The sequence below is a fragment of the Trichoplusia ni genome, chromosome 20 (assembly GCF_003590095.1).
Source record: "Trichoplusia ni isolate ovarian cell line Hi5 chromosome 20, tn1, whole genome shotgun sequence".
NCBI classification, from domain to species: domain Eukaryota; kingdom Metazoa; phylum Arthropoda; class Insecta; order Lepidoptera; family Noctuidae; genus Trichoplusia; species Trichoplusia ni.
In genome coordinates, this window is record NC_039497.1 from 7,160,462 (window position 1) to 7,180,745 (window position 20,284).

At 34.8% G+C, this 20,284-nt stretch overlaps 2 protein-coding genes across 2 annotated transcripts; one reads left to right on the forward strand and one right to left on the reverse strand.

Annotated features, from left to right (window-relative positions):
• Nucleotides 1-918: 918 nt before the first annotated feature.
• LOC113503814 lies at nt 919-10,458 on the reverse strand. The gene is made up of 7 exons (XM_026885913.1): nt 9,842-10,458; nt 7,999-8,181; nt 7,173-7,326; nt 5,576-6,889; nt 2,638-2,814; nt 1,950-2,130; nt 919-1,394 (listed from the first exon to the last, which is right to left on the reverse strand). The coding sequence occupies exons 4-7, from the start codon at nt 5,660-5,662 to the stop codon at nt 1,171-1,173; spliced, it is 669 nt and encodes a 222-aa protein (XP_026741714.1). The 5' UTR covers nt 5,663-6,889; nt 7,173-7,326; nt 7,999-8,181; nt 9,842-10,458; the 3' UTR covers nt 919-1,170.
• Nucleotides 10,459-11,481: 1,023 nt separating this feature from the next.
• On the forward strand, nt 11,482-14,315 carry LOC113503795. The gene is made up of 4 exons (XM_026885893.1): nt 11,482-11,707; nt 12,010-12,186; nt 13,094-13,223; nt 14,137-14,315. Exons 1-4 carry the CDS (start codon nt 11,600-11,602, stop codon nt 14,241-14,243), a joined length of 522 nt encoding a protein of 173 aa, XP_026741694.1. The 5' UTR covers nt 11,482-11,599; the 3' UTR covers nt 14,244-14,315.
• Nucleotides 14,316-20,284: the final 5,969 nt, after the last annotated feature.

Sequence of the window (20,284 nt, forward strand, 5' to 3'; positions counted from 1 at the left end):
ATAAACTTAATATAAATGGCATTGTATTGAATGCTCAATCGAGATTAAAAACTTATTAAAATAGAAGTTAGACCTATCCACGGCGATGAAAGAAAAAATGTCCAGTACCAAAAAAATCGAATACTTTTAATTATGGCTCGACAACGCAGGCACGTACACACGTCGTTCCTTGTTCTTTCCCCTTCGTCCCTTCGACGTTACTTATATGCAACGTTTAACGCACAACGGGAGCGACGCAAAACGTTAGATTATGCAATATTCTCAAATATGTTTAGGACATGGCGATGAAAGGCAGTTCTGGGACAAACGGTTTTTTAATAATCATACGTTGTATTGTTTAAATATTTGAATAAATGTATTACGAGACAATACTTTAACTATTCATAAATCAAATAACTAGGTTTTAATATAAATAACGATACATTTTTGTCAATGAGGTATTTTTTGGAAAACCTATTAATTCTATTAATAAAATATTTAGTGCTACAGATAGATTTCTATTTCATCTACCTAAAAAAATTCTTAGAACATTATCACAATGTTTTTTAGTACCGATTTCATCGATGCCACGCAATTTTTGGAAAAATACGAATAAAAAAATGTTTGGGGTCGACAAACCTTATCTTTTATCAATTAATTTTATCTCAAACTACATACTGAATATGCGTTTGTAATTTCATATAAATCTGCCAAGCCGTTTTGGAGGACTATGATAACAATAATTGTGATACAATGATTTAATATAGGTATAAGATATAGTAAGTGCTTGGGTCGCTACATTAATTTGTCATTTAAAGCTTACTGCTAAAAAACAAAAGTTTGCTGCGCCTTCCTGAGAAAAAGCGTCCTGACAGACAGAAGGACGGCCGACTACTTTGCTTTAAATAATAACATGATGGGATCCAGTAAAAGCCAAAATACAGAACATTAAATATATTGACTTAATATAATTGCATTGACTCACTTAAAATCTAATATTTTACATAAGTACTTTCTACTAATTTAAGGAAATAATTATTGTACTTAGTGCAAAATAATGGCACGATCAAAATATAGAATCTCTTTGTCAGTACGTGGACCTATCTTGTTTCTATATTTGGATAACAACCTCATTTTTATATATTAGAAAGGGCTCACTTTATTTCGCCCATTAAGAAAACACTTTTAAAATCAATAAGGTTCATTATTCTTTGACACGTATCCTATAAATTCGCAAGCGTCTTTGGCATTAGTATCGTTTTCTGTGAAACCATTTGCGTCTCTATTTGCTATTTCTGCATTGTATCTCATTGTGCATTCTGATTCTGCGGCGTTGTTCACGAATCTGAACTGGCATTTGCTTCTCAGTTTGATCATCTCGCTCCTCACTAGAAGTATCACGTAGGCTTGGATCACTGAAATATGAGAAGGATTTATTGTAAAATCTTTTCTGTACAAAATTTGAGATAAAACTCTGGTTTCGAAATAGTTGATCAAGAGAAAATCAGTAAAGTACGAGTCGCCACACTGAAGATTAAGTATTAATCAGCTAAAGAAGAATACTCAAAATGGCCAAGACCAGAATATATTTATTCTAATGTTTTAAACTGGGATTCAAAATTAGATTGAGTAAGCTTGATGTTTATTTTATTTTAAAGTAAAAAGATGAAAGCCGAATTTATTAAATTGAAATCAGAATCGTGTACTGGAAGAAAAATCATTACGTGTTAACAGCGAAATTAGTTTGAAAGTAAATGGAACTTTTACTTAGCAAACATAGTACACAAAAAAGCTTATAACTCTTAGTTTCTTTCAATATTCGAATAATATACTTAAGATAAGTTTCATTTTTCCTCAAAACCATATTTTAAAAGCAACTGTGTACCTACTTTCAGAAGAAAGTAACAAACGTAATATTCATTTTCCTTTAACACCATATTTTAAAAGCAACTGAGTACTTGAAAACTTACAAATCTGAGCCAACAGTGATGATACGTCCATGAGTACGATCCAGATGTGGAGAGAGATGTCGATCTCACCGAGCTTGATCAGAGTCATCGTGTAGATACAGGACGCTATGCCCAGCAGTGTGGTGGTTGTCCACAGAATGAGGCTGTAGATGTAGTACGCTCGTAGCATCTTCACGTTTTTCTGTAAGGAGAAGCAGATTTTCTTATTGAATGTAAGCCTGAATAGTTAGCATACATGGTTATAGATCTTCGTTCTAAGATAGTTAGTAGTTAGTTTAATGACTTAGTTCACTATTGATTTTTACAAGTGTTATTTTTGTATTGCAGCGAAGTAAGTAGAGCCTTAGAAATTAATTAGATTGAAGCATAGTTTTCATAGTTAACCTAGTAAACTCAGTTTTAATCCGTGTTTCGGAAAGCACGTTAAATTGTGGGTGCCGTTATTTACACATATTTCATACAGTCGTTACGGGTAGTCAGAAGCTAGAAAGCCTGACAATCGGTCTGACTAAGGGTATCGTGTTTCCCAGGTAACTGAGTTGATTAGTTCAGATAGGCAGTCGCTAAGTGTAAAACACTGGTACTAAGCTGCATAAAGTTACACGGGAAGCTGAACCCAGCATAGTTGGGATAAAGCTATGGTGTTTTTTTATAAGGATTTATTATGAAGTTACAAATAAAAGCTTACCTTATGTCCTCCAATAATGAATATCGTGTTGAGGATGACATCGTTTAGGGCTAACAGTACGACGAAACCCAGTACGACCGAGTACACTGTGTACTCGACGAGGGGGTAGTTGAGCGCCATGCCCAGCATGCCGTAGAACGTGAGGGTGGCGCCGGCTGTCAGCAAAATAGCGATTATCTGAAAATTAAATATTAACAAAGTTAATAATTGAAAATATAAATACTAATTTCGTAGTTCTATTTGATTGCATTTCCCACAGTTTTTGAATCTGCTGTGTTGAGTTTTACTAGCGGTAATTAAATAAACGACAGACTCAGAACAAGCAATCGTAATACATACAAATACTCGTCTGATGATGATCTGTTATCGATGAAATTGAAATTTAGTACGGAAGTAGAAAACACCTTGCATTAGCAAGTAGGCTATTATTCGACTGATTTAAAAGGATAATGATATCGGAGCTATAAAAGGCGGGCGAAGCTAAGCAACAGCTAGTAAGTATCTTAAATTCTTTTGTTCATCGCTAATATTGTCCTAAAACAACTAGTATCACTAGGTTTAAACGCATGGCTTTCGATTTACTCAACAAATCAAACAGTTTAATTCTCCAAGGAACTAGTTAACAGCTTTTAATGGGAACGCGCCCTAAATACCAAAACGGAATTAGATGAAACTACTATACCGCATTCGTTTCGGCGATGCGTCATAGATTTTCATTTGTTTACAATTTAACGGAATGTAAATAACGTACGGTTCTTAGCTCGCTATTCATGAATTGAAAATTACTTATTGGTAAGTATTTAGTTAATGGAATGAATAAATCTTCTTGTAATAATTCGTTTTCAAATCTGGGGCTAACCCTGTGGACGTTAGGCGAATCAGGGTGCCGTCCAATTTCGAGTTAGGTTTTCGATAAGTTTTATTGCTACACAATAACGTAATTTATAGCAAGTACAAGATGCAAGTCACTAAACTATATTCTGCACTATTCTATATTCTGTGATTGAAGTCACAACTACAACTAGGATCTCGTAAAATCACTCGTTTTTCTAAAGTTTTCTATTCGTCAATTACGACACCCAGAATCGCAGCTGTTTCGAAATATCTATTGATTAAATTATTGGAGAGTCACCTCCATTCCTATCACGAACACAACTTTGTTAAATAATATGGAAAGAAAAAGTTCTGATTGCTTGCATCCAGTAGAATTTTTGGAACATGTAATTTCTTAATGGGATTATGGATATTTGAGCTTAGCTTATTGCCAGGCGGTGAAGACGAATGCCCTGGATTCGTTCTTATCGACCTGGTCAGTCACACCGATGCTAGAGAGTCAAGCGTAGGAAGAGTTAGGAGACCTTTGCTCAGCATTGGGCAAATAGAATATAACATTTAAATGTTGTTGGTTTGCCATAGTTGTTAACGTAAATTAATGTTTAGAAATTTGTGATCTACATGTTTTATCTTGGGTCACTATTCCACACACGGGAAGTAATTTAGTTTAGTCTTATCTGAGGTTATCGTTTAAAGTCGGATGCCTAATCAGTGGTATCATACATAATTCTTGCTGGGCATTCTATACAGCTCATTACGACAAATACAAAGGAATTTAATCCTTGTGTCGCGGGGGCTGCACAAGTTTGATTTTTTGTCATACTTAAACACACCCGGATTGAGACCAAGCGTTCGTGGTTTACAAAAATTCTTGACCTACGCTCGGATTAAACTTGAAACGTCGTCTGAAAGTTTAAGGCTATAAGTCACATCTCAATCAAAATGGTCCAGCAATCCCAAACAAATTGAAGAATTTCAGGGTTACAACGATAAACTTCAAAGATTTCGCGTATAAGACACAGCATTTGCATAAATATAATAAATGCTACGGAACAGTGACCTTGAACCAACCAATATATAGCTCTGCAATACCAGCATCTTCCTCAAAACTTGGAAAACAAGAACAAAATGTTTCGATACTGGCATAAGAAAGAAGGTTGTCTATGTCCAGATATCAATTGGCTACAAGATTACGAAAAAGAGAAAGATACAGCAGAAAGGTATTTAATAAAGTATAGATCTGTGACACCCAGTAGCTGAGTGGAAGCCAGTAGGGCTGATGCTTGCCGGTGCAGCGAGATTGTACGAAAGGGTTACCGTGGCCCCCCTGGTATATGAAGGACAAAAGAAGGAACATGGGTGGGTCAGTAGAAGTTTGACACTCCCTTCTGGGAGAACAAAGAAAAAACGGAGAGTATCAAGTGCCTCCAAAAATATTTAAATAATTAAAATACTTAACAGTAGCTACATCATAACATGATGTTACAGCAAATGAATTTACGTGTCGTTCCCACAATAATGATAAGGAATCATCTTTTATCTATTTAATTGATGGTAAGGGTAAAATGTCAACGTTTATAATAACAGAACACATTCATTCTCCATTCATGAGACATGATACCAACTACTGCGGAAGAAAAACACTTTGTATACACTAATGATAAAGGTAAATCTTCCAAAGTAACACGCAACAAAAAAAGTTTATATTCCAAATGTAGAGATGAGTATTAAAATTCGTTCTATTTTGTTCCCTATTAATCCAAGTTCTTTAGTGCAAAATAATTAGAAACATCCATCCATCGTATAGTAAATACACGAGCAAACAATTGAGATACATGTGGGGAAGCATTTCAGGAAATTAATAACAAAAAACACTTGCGTTTCGTTAAATATTTTAAGTAATTCTCGGTTTCTTTGTTCATCCTTTTATTTTTAACAAACGAATGCAAAGCCCTTACGGGGTTTAGCATCGTCTTAGTTTATACTTCATGTAAAGGGGGTTAATAACCATTGATTATCATTTGAGTACCATTAAAACTTCTGTCTAAACAGCACAATAATCTTAAAACATCAAAATTCAAATGAAGAACACAAAAATACTCACTAATCGTATATATCCCCATGTTATAAGCCCATAACGCAACGGCAAACAGAAACAACACCGCTCACACACTGGCAACTCAGAATGCATTCTCAAATCAAAACAGAACTAAAAATACACAGACGCGACGAATAAAAACTCTTTTCTTTAAACTTTTTTAAAACACTTGTGTTCAGGCAACAGGTTGAATACGTACTGATAGCGTTAATGTCCAGTTTCTTATATTTAGAAGATACGTAACCGGTATTTATAAATAAGTTTCGTTCATTCAATAACAGAACTGTATCCCGGTCACAGGGCTATTGCCACTGTAATTTGTGACGTTAATGCGTTTGTTATTATTTTTTCTTTTGTTGTTTTGGTTACGGGGAAAGATTTAAACCCTTAAGAGCTAATGTGGTGATAAAACGTTTTTGTTTCAATCGTTTTTTTGCTGTAATTTTTTTAATCTCGTATTGCTACAAATTATTTGCGAAGACCAGTGGAAAATGGTAGCAAAAAATTTTAAACTTCAAGCAAGTTTCTTCTTGAAACTTCAGTTTTGTGACAAATCTTGCAAACCAGTCGTGGAAACAATGAAACATAATTTAAGTCAAGTTTGATCATCTCGAGCCCCTTCATTGGATTATTGTTAGTTGAATTTGGAACTGTCAAACCATAGAACGCAAACGTCGTGATCAGAAGCCCTACAGCTACGTCTTAAAGGAATGTTATAGCGGGTGTCGGAGAGAGATGACGCTCTACACCGTGTGTAGTGCTGTCACGCATCCAGAAACATAATAATATTACCTTAAGACTTGATTGTAGACCCTCAGAGGGCTAATTATTACAGTTGAAATGAACATTCCTTACATTAGAAGAGGGCAATAAACAGGATAGTCTTATTATACTAACATTTATATCAGTTGACCTTTGTCATATTATCTATTTCGTGACCTTTACAGTGTTATGTCATGGTATGTGATATTATATTATGATACTGTATGTTATATCTCTTATTTAGTGACTAATTCTTTGTGCAAATTTATTTCTCTTTAGCCTTTTTTTACTGACCGTATCCTTTAGTGATGGAAGTTTGATTCATATTTGATCGCTTTCAGATCGATCGATTCCAGACGCCCCTGCGTTAGAATTACAATAATAAAAACACAAACATGGTTTAAAACATTTATTCCTCAACTTCTCTTGTCCATTGTCTCCTCAGAGGCGGATCCACGAAGACCTGTGCTATATGGTTGGTGAAGCTGGACCGACCTTCTTGATAGCGATCCTTGCTTAGCTCACTCCTTATCAGAAGCAGAAGATATATCTGTAACACTGTAGAAGATAATTGGTTTTTGAAAAAAGAGTACTTCATCAGTAAATGATCTTCCTATTTTGATTATTGGAATTTTAATGTATTTATTAAACAACAGCTGATTTATGAATCAATTGAACTAACTCCTATTCTAATTTTCACATCGTACTTTCGGTTTCGTTTGTCCTGAGTTTGCGTGTCTTTGTGTATGTGATTGCATATCTGTGAAACCAGCCGCAACACATACCTAATACACGAGTCTTTATAAAAAAAAAAACAAAATAATGAAGCAAAATATGTTACCAAATCCAGTGAACGCGATGGACAGCTCAGTGAGAGCGATGCCGAGGCTCCCGAAGTGCCTGATGTCGTGGTAGGAGAGCATCACCACCAGGAAGCTGGCGATCATCGTAGACAGCTGGTAGTAGTAGTACGCATGCATTAGAAGACGCCTTTTCTGTAAACACCATAAGATTGGGTATCGATGCCTACTAAACATTCATTAAAAAACAAATCAACAAACAAACAAACAGCATCAACAATTAACAAATCCTTTAAGTTTAATAGGTACCTACTACCTGTCTAATACATTTAGACCAGAGAATTAAGCGTGTCTATATTAGAAACCGATTTCCCGAAGAAAATCAATAAACAGGTGGTTGATATTATGTTGTCTTTGATGTAATTTCCTTTCCGGTTTTGTTTGGTACTAGTGACCTTGGTTGCTCATGTAAAACATGATCTTTAGAGGCGTAAGTGGCTAAACTGCATCTGGACTAGGTGACCGATCAACATACTTAGCTGCATCCGGTTAGACTAGTAGCCGACCGACCAACGTATTCGGAGAAAAGGCGCGGCTGATGATCATGATTATTATATTATATGAGCATCATCATCGTCCTTCCAGCCTTTTGACAACTATGCTGGTGTCGGTTTCCAGTCTAACCGGTTTCAGCTAAGTAGCAGTGTTTTACAAGGAGCGACTGCCTATCCGACCTCCTCATCCCAATTAACTGGCCCGTTTTTATGACAAAGATGGCCACCCTGTGATCGATCCAACTATGCAGTTATAGCTTAGCCACGAGCTTTTCGATGATATTATTAATTGTATTTACGTAAAACATCTTACCAAGTGTGCCCCAATTATCAATACGATGTTGAAGACGAGGTCAAGTGCGTACAATATGAAAATGACAAAGTATTGCGCTTCCATCACGACTCCTCGGTACAGCGCCATCGTGGTGACCGCCTTCTCCGTTTTGAACATCTGCCACATCAGAACTTGCATTCCTATAAAGAGGCATGTCACCACCTGGAAATGAACAGGAATTGTTTAATTAGGTCTTATTTGGATCTCACGATGATTTATACCCAGCCATATGTATATTAATAGCCATGACCAAAGTAGCTCAAATTGTTACCACTTTTAAGAAAAAAAAAACATATTGATCCTAAGTGAAAGTACCTTAGGTAACGTTACTCTCAGAAAGTATAGACGATGTAAATGTCTCATGTCCAAACTCACAAACTGGACTCTAAGACAAATTATATTTCTCCAAGTCTTTCGACGAACCGCTCAAAAATATTTAACTGTTGGTTGGGTTTATTTTGGAAGGTACATAAAATACACAGAATTCAGCGTCCTTATTTTTTTCCCTTTAGAATATCATTTTTGACTTCCAGTTACAAAAAACACGGGTTAGAAGCTTGACGCGTATACTGATGCGCCCTGTGGCATCGTAACTATCAAACGAAAAAATATTTTTTATTAATATTCATGAACGGTTTTTAGCTTTTGGATGAGAATTTGTACAAAATGGGCTCCTAAAATGTTAGCGGGGTAAGCCTGCATAAAAGAACTTGACTTTTATGCAATTTTGAAATGGTCTCCACGAATGTCTCTTCAGTCTCACAACTTATAATTGTTTGTGTATTTGTATATGTAGGTATACAGATATAGCATTTAACTTCGGTTAGCGGTAAAAATGAGAGGAACCGCAGCTTAACAAGCGCTGATTAGATTATCAGACAAGAATGTTGCTTAGTAAAGGTCACACATGATCATTAGTTAAGTGATGTGTCCTGTCTGCGTCGTTTACGACAATGTATAGGAACAGATACCTAACTGATACATTGTACGGGTATCTATGCCGTGTGAATTAAAACTGGCTGGAACACTCGACATGGCCCTTGTATTGTTGTTTCCGGGGATTTTAGGTTATGCAGAACGCTTTCTAATTTTCAAACCTATATGTAGTCCAAAATAACCCGAAAAGGCTTATCAAAATCGGACCAGACGTTTTGAAAATTCACAAATAAATAAATAATCACTAGTAATTATTTTGTTTTGGTTACAGAATGGTTGAACAAAGGGCTGTTATCGTTATCAAATGCTCCTTAATTAATCTTAATGAGCTTCTAAGAATAAGTTAATATGGTAATCTTTTCTTGTATTTTAATGTAATGTAAGTCGAGTGCCTACAATATTTGCAGACCAGAGGAACACATAAATAATCTTTATGACATCCGGCACAATATTACGAATGTCTAAGAAAAGTTTGAACTCTAAAAATACGTCTCTGAACTATTTATAATTGTTTAATAAAGAGGCACTTTTAGAAGTAAAAAAAAACTGCTAAAGTGCGAATCGGACTCACGACACAGAGCACAAAGAATGGAAAAAATAACACCCATCACATTTATGGCCGTATCTCCGAAACTCGATTGCTTTAGTTATCATGGCAACAGAAATACATCATATTATTATGTGGCAATTTCATCTGTCTAACCATATTATATGGCAACCAGTCTGGTGGCAGACGGATGGATAGACAACGGAACATTAACTAATAATGATAGGAATAATATGGGCCGATTATTATTTAGAGCCAACGATTAGCAAAAGGTGTGCTTAAGGAACCTTAGAAACGAAAAAAACAATTTACTAATCAATACTAGACATACATACTAACCAGAGTAAGATACCCGAACACGAGAATTCCTCGCCTCAGAGGGCAACAAAAGCAACATCTTTTAAACGTAGGCAGGTCCACCAACATGATTCAAACTTTCACAATTATAACATAACACTCCTTCCCAGTCGGATAAGGAACATGTCTTGTGGTCTATAATGTTCGGACTACGACGCGGACGCGGAGAATAGAAACTGAGTTTGATGCTCAATTTGTAGGGTTGTCGAATGTTGACTTAGATGCCAACTAAAAAAAAGGAATAAGGGACCTTTTCTTCCGGGCTTACTTTAAGATTTCTGGGTGTTAAACGATATGGTTTATCAATTACTGGAACTGGAAATGTTGAAACTCAACTTTTTTGGAAATCTTCTACCCCATTTTTATGATGCTTAAAGGCTGAGTATGCTCAATTTACTGCTTGAGGCTTTTAATTTGTCTAACTAATTGTTGTTAAGTTGAAGATGCTCCTTTCAATCGACTTCTCGCAATTATCAAAATATAGGGTTACGTAATCGCTAAAATAAACTTAATTGTTACGTCTTTGGAGGGTTTCATAATTGCTCGTCAACTTAATGTTAACACGTAATAACGTTTTTGACTTTATAGTCAACTAGCTTTTCGCCCGCGGCTTCGCAAGCGTCGAGGTCGGTTATACCTATCGCGTTTCCAAGAGAACTCTTCAAAAGTCCGGGATATAAACTATCCTTTGTTCTTTCTCAAGGTCAACTGTATCTCTGTACCAAATTTCATTAAAATCAGTTCAGTGGTTTACACGTGAAAGCGTAACAGACAGACAGACAGAGTTACTTTCGCATATATAATATTAGTAGCAATAGTAGGGATTGAAAATTATTTAAATGGCAGATGAATAAGAATGACAAAAATCTATTTATAGAAGATTCTTTGACAGCCCTAGGGTATGATTATCCTATTTGCTAGCGCCGCAGGACATGACGCCATGGAAACGTCATGGACTTGACGATTACTTGGTAGATAAGACAGCTCGGATGGAGATTGAGCAAAGAATGTTGAAAAACGTTAGTATGTTTTGCTTTGCCATTCAGGTTAATAAGGAATCTGTAGGTACCTACATTACTTTAATAATGTATTTTAAAATCGCGAAATTCTATTAAGACTGGATTCATTCTCTAGGAACTGAATTTCTCCATTAAAATCAGATAAGAAAATAATTAAATGGCTACAAAGAGGAATTTCTTCAAAAGTACTTCACTATTTTGCCAAAATGCCATGATGAAGAAAGGAAAACTGTTTAAAGTTCTACTTTCTACTAAATCATCTTCTAATTATTTCGAAATTTTTATTCTGTTACAGCTGTAACAAAAAAACGAGATTGTAAGTCAAATAATAAATAACAAATTCCTCTCCCACACACACGTAAGCCTACAGTATTAATGCTGGCAATCTGCAGCACAGTGCATTGTTAATTCTTTAAATTTATGGAACTGAGGTATTCATTCTGAACCTACTACCAAAGCACACTTACAAACAGATTAACAAAGAACACAGAAATCTTACGTGAAATACATTGACGCTCCTATATGAGATGACAGTATTGTGTAGCTTAGAAAAACAGCAATGGACTTAAAAATATAAGCTTGGCAGAAAAAGTCGGTTTAGCTCGCATTAACAGGAAGTATCTTATAAAACAGAGCAAAGAAGGATGCAATTTTGGACGAGAGACGCTCAGTTCCAGTCGACGATAAGATTTGATGTGAAATGTATGTTAAGTGATAAAACATGATAGATCTGTGCAAATTAAAATGTCCCAAGATCCCAGTTGTTAGGAAATGTTGCTTCTGCATACCCACCTACGTTGGTATTGCCATTTTCGGATACGCCGATTTAGTAAGTAACGACGTTTTTTACTTTCGCAAGCCTACAGCATAAACAATCTAGCAAAATATGTTTACTTCCTTAACTTTTGGTCTTCTTTGCTTTGCGTATAGCTTCATGGTGATTAACAAAATTAACAAGTTTTGGTGGTAATTGATAATTGAATTAAAAGTAAACAAGTTTTTTTGGTACTCCCAAAGTTTTTTTGCCATTGCAATATCTATTTTTGTACAACGTGCTCCAAGAAAAAAATGTTTAGGCACAGATCAACACAAATGTACCAGTCAAATTTAAAGACTCAAATCTGTTTTCAGACCCTAGCTCTGGTTGCTTTCCCGATGCTTGTTTACGAGATGGTTGATGAGCTGACAAGTGGTCGGCAAAGAGAAGATATCCACTACAGCGACCCTGCCGTCCACCTGCCTGTTATAGTGGCCGCAGCACTTGCTGATATATTGCTGACCGTGTTGCTACTGATCGGTGCTCATAGGGTAATGATTTGAGATTATTAAGATATCGACATTTCTAGAAGTGGTCTTGTAAAAGCAATACAGAAAATAACAATCTGAAATAAGACTAATCATTTAAGACAGCAAACACTAGGACTGGCCATTTAATCATAAACTCCGTTCAAGGAGCATTAAATTTTTTGATGGATCTCAGTATTCAATAGATTAAGCGTCATCGTTCATTGAGAAAATAATAACGCCTGCAAGTTTCAGACCAGCAAACCATATTCTGATAATATTTGCTATAATATAAATTTTAGACTTTGTAACTTTCAAATGAACGTCAATTTTTTAGAGGCGTATACAAAATTAATTGTTATTTGATTTCACCAATGTCATAAATAGTTCTCGTTACGAGAAAATTATATTCTCCGACGTCGGTGTCCCAGTTTTCTATCATCACCAACTTTACTACTAAATGCTTTCTCTTGCCGGCACGCACTATACTTAAAGAAAGCTTGTAATTAAACTCGTGCGTATTATGAAAAAATATAGTTTTCAAGTAGTACTTATTAGCAAAAATCAGAGAACAAATATTTTATTAATGGTAAGCGGTGAGGCGATCAAGAATATTAAGTGGAATCGAAGTAAATTAAAACACTAGCCTCGTCCGAGAAAAAGCCTGGCAGAAAATCTTCGCTAGTTGCACCTTTTATTCCTACTTTTACCAAATCAGAGGGTCTATAATTGTGGAAGTGTGACGGCGCAATATACGCCGTAGAGCTGCCACATCTCCCTTCCAAACCCTCAATGATTTAAGACGTAACGACTAGTTTCGGACTCAACCGGAGTGTTTACACAGCGTCAATACTCGAGAGTCGAGCGATCTCATTAAATATATGTGAGTGAAAACCGTTGTAACAAATCATTATTTATCCAAATGTTCCAGAAGAATAAGCTCATCCTGAAGATATACTTCTACTTCGCTACGTTCTCTCAGCTGATGACTCTGTTTGCTGACCTCCCGTTCGTCGACTACACGGAGTACAAGAAAAGTTTAATTTATATTTTCTTCGTCTGTAAGTATTCTTTTTGTAACCTAATTTAGTCTTCCGATTGGGCAATTTCCAACGTATGAATAATTTACTCACTTTAGTTATGTACTAATACTAGATTGTTCCCTTTACTATTTTAAATTATGGATGTAGGTATATTATATTTTATAAGACATGGCTCTAATTGTTTTTTTGGTGACAAAAATAATTCTTACTTTTTTGTACAGATCATTTCGATGAGCAATAGGATTAATCCATCCAAATGCATTCCCTGATTTTATGATAAAAATTTAAGGAAAACGCAAAGCATCCATACAAAATAAGTGTAAACACAGAGTGCCTTCAAACTAAAAATAATAAAAAACAGATAGAATTCTGACATACTTCACTTTACGTGATTTTTTTGCTTTTACGCAACGATATCGTCACTTGGATTGCGTAAGCGCCGATCTTGCATTTTCATGATTGCAACAACAATAGATATTATATTTCAAAATATAATTTCATATGTAAATGAAGACTGGTTTAATGTCTGTATTGTCTGAATGCATGAAAGCATCCTAAGGTATTTCACATAGAACCGCTGAAATAAATGAGCCTGGGTATCCAGATCATATGAGCAAAGTACATTAAAAGCATATTTCTTATTCGTTAAGTATTCTTTTAATCATGTGGACGGTTGAAGGATTAATATACTCTTATTTCAACTCATTTAAAATTCAGGATGATTTTTGTCATCTTCCAATCTCAGCACAATTGAGACTATGGACCACATCAAATTTCTTTAAAAACTTTTGATACTTACTAATTGGAAGATATATTGTCGAAAACTATGGTTGCAATACTATTGCTAGTAACTATACTGGCATACTATTGCTAGTAACTATACTGGCTGATAAAACATACTATACATATATTTCTGTCTTCTTGCCCACAGTCCTGAACATTTACCTGCTATTCCTGGTTCACAATGTGGTGTACGTGAGAGAAGACAGCCTGGAGATCCAGTACAGAGCTTACGAGCCGCATCGGGTCAGCGTCTAAACAACACTTAATACTTCAACATTGTAAATACAACTTAGCTATAAAGTATTCTAGTTCTTTCATTTATGAAAACCTCTGATTAGTCCAAAGAGTTCCAATGTTATAAGTAAAATATATAGTAAAGTTTAATTAATGCAATTTTAAGAATTAATTTATTAAATGTTTATAATCATTTATTACGACTGTCTGACAAATCAGCTTCAAAAGTAATTTATTTCTATCTTATACCGGGACTACATCAGTTGTGTGTGGTAAGGGTTTTTTTTTAATATGTATGTATGCCTGTTACTTCTTCATATTCAAACACCTGACCCTTCTATTATCTTGATAAAATTAATTTGAAGGTGTTAACCTGGATCGAAATTAAATAAAAGGATAGGAGGCAAACGGAATTTATTATCACTTTTACATGACTTTTTTTCAAGCATGATGGAGTCGACATTTCCAATCTGTATTTCCAAACAAACTCGGAAGTTGCTATCTCTTTTTATTAGCTCAAACATGTTTTTCAGCTGACCTCTTTTCATGCGAAGGAAACACGTAGGTATATCTATAATCTAAGTGTATTAGAATTAACACAGAATCACAAAACAACATGAAGTCATAACAGCGATCATCTCAGAAAACCCGGTGAATAGTAAAACAAGATAAAAGAGGAAACAAACGACTGTAACACAAAACATTGTGATCTTCCCACGGCGCATGCGCACATCACATGAACCTAGATCTTACAAAGGTATCTGACTACTTTATGAGAATATGTTGGTTTGAATGGGCTGAGATACTTTCATACTTTCCTAAATGCCACTAGAATTCATTCAGGTTTAGCAGATGTGAAAATGTTTCCTATTTTTTGGTGGGGTAGTAAAGTAATCTAAAATCTTCGAAAAATATAGACGGATTGTGCCTGCTTCGATGGGAAAGAATCTAGATAAGACAATTTTCAGAAAGGTACAAGAAAGTTTTACCTACTAAGCTGAAGATAAGTTTGATATCGCATTACCCACTCACTGCGTCATGTAAAATGGTTCAAAAATTTAACGCATGTAGCCGGAATATGTGTGGCATCGATTTTTATGAAAATTATTCACGATCAACTGTCTAAAGAACTTAGGGGTTTCGTTACAGGTAACTAGGTTGAAGTGGTCAGATAGGCAGTCGCTCTTTGTAAAACAATGGTACTTATCTGAATCAGGTTAGACTGGAAGCCGACCCCAACATAGTTGGGAAAAGACTAAAACGATGACGATGACGAACTATCTTTGCATATAACGATGTTGGAGATTTTTTTACGATATTAAATCCAATAGGCAAGTGAATGTAGCACTTTATTATACCTATTTATTTTATTGTATAAAAAAAAAAACTATCAGTCCTGAGAAATAGTTACAGCTACAGTACAACGATATAAAATAACACACATCGGACTGAGAAAAAAAGTAAAAACCACAAACATAAACAGTTGAACGTTTGTCGAACCGCTTGTCAACTCTTGCGCAGGCCGCGGGTCAGTGTTGCACCGATCGTCGCCGTAGACGCACGCGCCGCGATGGCTACCTCTATCGAAACTAGTTTGAAGTAAGTGATGTGAGCGAAAGTTTTATATTTGGGACACGTGTGGAGTGATATCTCGAATATTTTCTTAACCAAATTGATAAAATGTTTTGCGTTATTTTATTATTATTTACGTTTTTCCAGAGGAATCGTTTAGAAATCTTACGAGTTTTTAAGTTCTTTTGCGTCGATTAATCACTGTTTTATGTTAATCACGTTAAAAGGGGGTATTTCTTTTTCTAGTGTATAGTGTTCGTTTTGCCGTTACAAGTATCAGTATTCTTTTTAGGATATCCGTGTTTTTTTTCAAACGATTCAAGTGTCTTTTTTTTGTGTACGATACGCGATTAGGCCAGCATTCAAGAACGGTTTTTAAATTTGTTTCTTTTTTAAATGCGAGAGGTTTAGCCTTAATTGATTTTTACTTGACAATCGATCTATTTGCTATGTTTTGTGACATCATTGAGCCCTTTTTTAAAGCTGGAAAGTCATTTATTTTTATTTTAAAAAATCTTTTTCTAATCTTTCTTTGTTTTTTTTAGACCATCTCTAAAGGGACGTAGCCCATTCTTATTTGTATCCCATATCTCAAAACAGAACCCATTTAGAACCTCTTTTTTTCCGACCTTCATCAAGATCTTTTCAAACATCTCTCATTAATTTCTTCTACGCGTAAAATATTGCCAACATTTTACAACCACTAACCAAGAATGGAAAATCCTTTCTCGGAATATTTACTTACTAATCTTATCTTATCAGTAAAACTAATAGATTAAAATTATTCACCATGTTAGGAGATGTTCTTACAACAGACATATCTCTGCTTCCATCATTATAGTCAAACCAATCGAAAGAGGTTTTGCTGTTCGCCTTTTTGTGCATGTTACGTGGTTCTCACAATGAATTCCATGCATTATGTACAACGGATGGTATTATGATGTTATTATGTCATCTTTGACTGATCTACTCTGCAACATAATGGTTTATCTCGGCTCTTGCTATTTTCAATGTCCGATATATGAATGGGAATTGGATTAAATTGGCGCTATTCGTATTATTGTAAGCATTTTCCAACGCAATCACTGGAAATTTCTAATTATTGAGTTGGCAAAATGCTTACGAGAACACGAGAACAGTTATAGTTTCAAATTTAATTTAATTGCCATTCATTAATTGTAAATAGCAGAATCGGGGCCCTGGTAAAATGCAATTTTGAATAATTTATTATGAAATCTTGAATCACAATCGTTTAATAGCCGAAACTTGACAAGACAATCTTAATTATTTGTGTGCTTTTCTGATAGCGCAGCAGTAAAAACCTCATTACAGTGTCATGTTAATTTATTGTTGTTGATTTTGTAATTAAGATGACTGCTGTTTGTTCATTATTCTTGATGTCGACTTCTTAATTGCCGTAGCCTAAGTTGTGTGTTGTAGTGTTACACAGGTGACTCTCTTTCGACGTGAAAAAACATTCTGCCCTCTTATCAGTGCTAGGCACGCGTCGGTGTAGCTACTTCCACTTTCTTTCATTCGATATATATTCCTTCTATGGAATACGGTGAATAGCCGTATATACCAGACTAGCTGTTGCCCGCGACTTCGTCCGCATGGTTAGAAGATATAAGTTGTGATTTATACCTGCCCTGTTCCACATTTTCCATTTTATCTTCGCTCCTATTATTCGCAGCGTGATGGCATAAAGCCTAAAACTGGTCTATTGAACCCAAAAAGATTTTTTTAAATTGAACCAATAGTTTCTGAAATTAGCGCATTCAAACAAACAAACAAACTCTTTATATATTAGTATAGATAGATATAGATTAGGCCCTGTCACCATAACCGTTACTAAAGCAGATCCAGCTAAACCTTATTCCGTAGACATTTTTTTTTACAATAATTGCTAGTCAGTCATCAAAAATTCATGCAAATTAGCAACACAAATAGTAATTTACAGCATGTCTTGAAACTTAATGCAAATCTCATTTCTCAATGCGTGATGGCTAGCCTTATTTTGTTACACAAATCATATTTAATAGTTCATTTTTATTAGTAATCGAATTGAAATTGAAATGAATTTTCCAATTGTATTTTTTCCTATTTACAAAGAATGTTATTATAGATAAAGGCAATGGGCACTGCTACTCATTGAATATACTTTTTGGTGTTAAATACTGCAATCTATGTTCAGATTTAAAATATTAGATATTCTAGTATATTTTGTTTTATGTTTTAGAGCAAGAGGCAGTATTGTATTTTTTATTTTATTTAATAATTCTAATGGATGGGTATCTTTCCATCTCGTAAATGAGTGTAATTATAATTCAGTTTGTGTTAGTGCTTGTTTTACGGCAATGTTTACAGTTTCTATCGCGATAGTTCGGTTTGTACCTAGTGTGACTGAGTATAGATTAGAGTAGTTTCGTAGTTTACAACCAAACAGCTGATTGGCAGAGCAACAGTTATAAAATTTATAGTTTCAAGTTTTTCAATGGTGATAGTTTAGAAGGAAGTTGATAAAAGTTGACCAAGTTTTCTGTTTTTCTCTGTCCTGTAAGAACACTTCAGCCTATAGCCTAATGTCTAACTGCTAAACACAGAATTTTTCTAATATAGGGAAGGCTAGAGCTGTCTGTATTGTTACTATCCAATCAATCAATCAATTCAACCTCCTTATCCTCTAAATCAACCAACAAAGGCCTCCAGCGAGTTGTGCCACAACACCCGGTCCTCCACCCTCCAAATCCATTCCTAACTGTGTATATTGATTATAATTAGTTTATAACTTGGGGTAGTTTTAACTTCTTTCTTCTACCAACTCTTTGAGTGTGGAAAGGGAGACGCCGTCATATGTTTTATAGATCGCCATCTTACTTCCACAACTGCAATATTCTTAGTTTAAAACGAGGATTTTATTACGACCAAACTCCACTTCTTACTAATACTTAAGTGACTTTATATGTATTACATAATTCTATAAAAATCAATGACTACTATTTTCTTAATATTTTTTGTCTTCTTTGTGCAAATCAATGAAGCATTTTATTCGACCGCAAAACCACAAACGGTTTAGTTTTAAAATTATTGTGTTATCAAGAAGCGTTCATCTTGTGTTTTCTTGTTTTTGTGTGCTGCGTCAAACTGTAAGTATTCAACCATTATGTCATAAAAACAATCCAGAAATTACACAAACACATAATTTGTTAACGTCTTCAAAATATTCGCCGCGAATCGCTGCGAAAACACGTTTTTAAATTTGCAATGGTTTTAATTTACGGTTAAAACAACCACTTATTTTTAATAGCTTTAAAAAACGTTATTATAGTGCGTGTATTACGCATTCCAACCACAATGCGCGGTGGCGGAAAAATACGCACAATATTACCGTCAACATTTTTAATTCGGAAGTCGCTACAAATGTCATAGGAATTATGGCCATGTTTTAGAAAACACATCTAGAAATGAGAGTATGTACATCTGTACTCTCATAACTCTCATTGTCTCTTATTTTTATCCCACTTGACAGCGACGAAGATGAAAAGGAGATTGTTTCTTAGCTAAAACTACGACATAGGATTAGCTAGTATATCAATTTTATACTCAGTTTCTACAACAGTAATTTAAAAATAAGACCACAATAATATTTTGAAACAGGCTTTGTAGCTTGACCTATGAATGTAGGGTCGTCTGTTCGATGCTCGGGTTGGGCAAATCTGGCATTTGCGTGTTTATAACGCAACAGTGAAAGTCCAGGCATTAGTGGTTTAACTAGAATCTAGCCCTCCTTACTAACACGCAATTTATAGTATCTAAAGATAAAAGACGTTAAATATAAAATACGTGACTTAATTTCAACTTGTTTTGTAACTGAATAATAGGGATGCGTTAGTGCACAACTTCAAATACATGAAAATAATTCAGATAATTCTCTTTTATCTGTATTTTATTGTAGATACTTACATACAAATGCTTTATTTCTTTAAATTTGTAGGAAATGTAAATTAAAAGTTTGATGTCTACATTAACCTTAACAAGGCTTAAAAGAGTGTTAAACTAACAGTAGAATTCGGACCCTTTAGAGAAGGCGAACCGAACCCGACTTTCAGTGTAGCTGTTAGCAATGTAAGTCGTTTGCTTAACTTATTTTTAAAACATACATTCGACTAAAAACGAATTATTATACTGAGTATGGACACCCGCATAAAATCAGTGAAAAATCGTAAAATTCTCTTTAAATGAATACTCAGTATAATTTGTTACATGTAGGTACAGTTAACAGCAAAAGTAATAATCTAAATTAGAAATTCAAAACTAAAAAAAAAAGTAAAATTGACATTTCTACATTGTCTCGGGTCTGGGTGTTTGTGGTACTTTCGTTGTATCTGACTTCCATAACACAAGTGCTTTAGCAACTTACTTTGGGTTCAGAACAATGTATGTGATGTTGTCCACATTTATTTATTTATTTTATAGTTTTGAACTTTTCT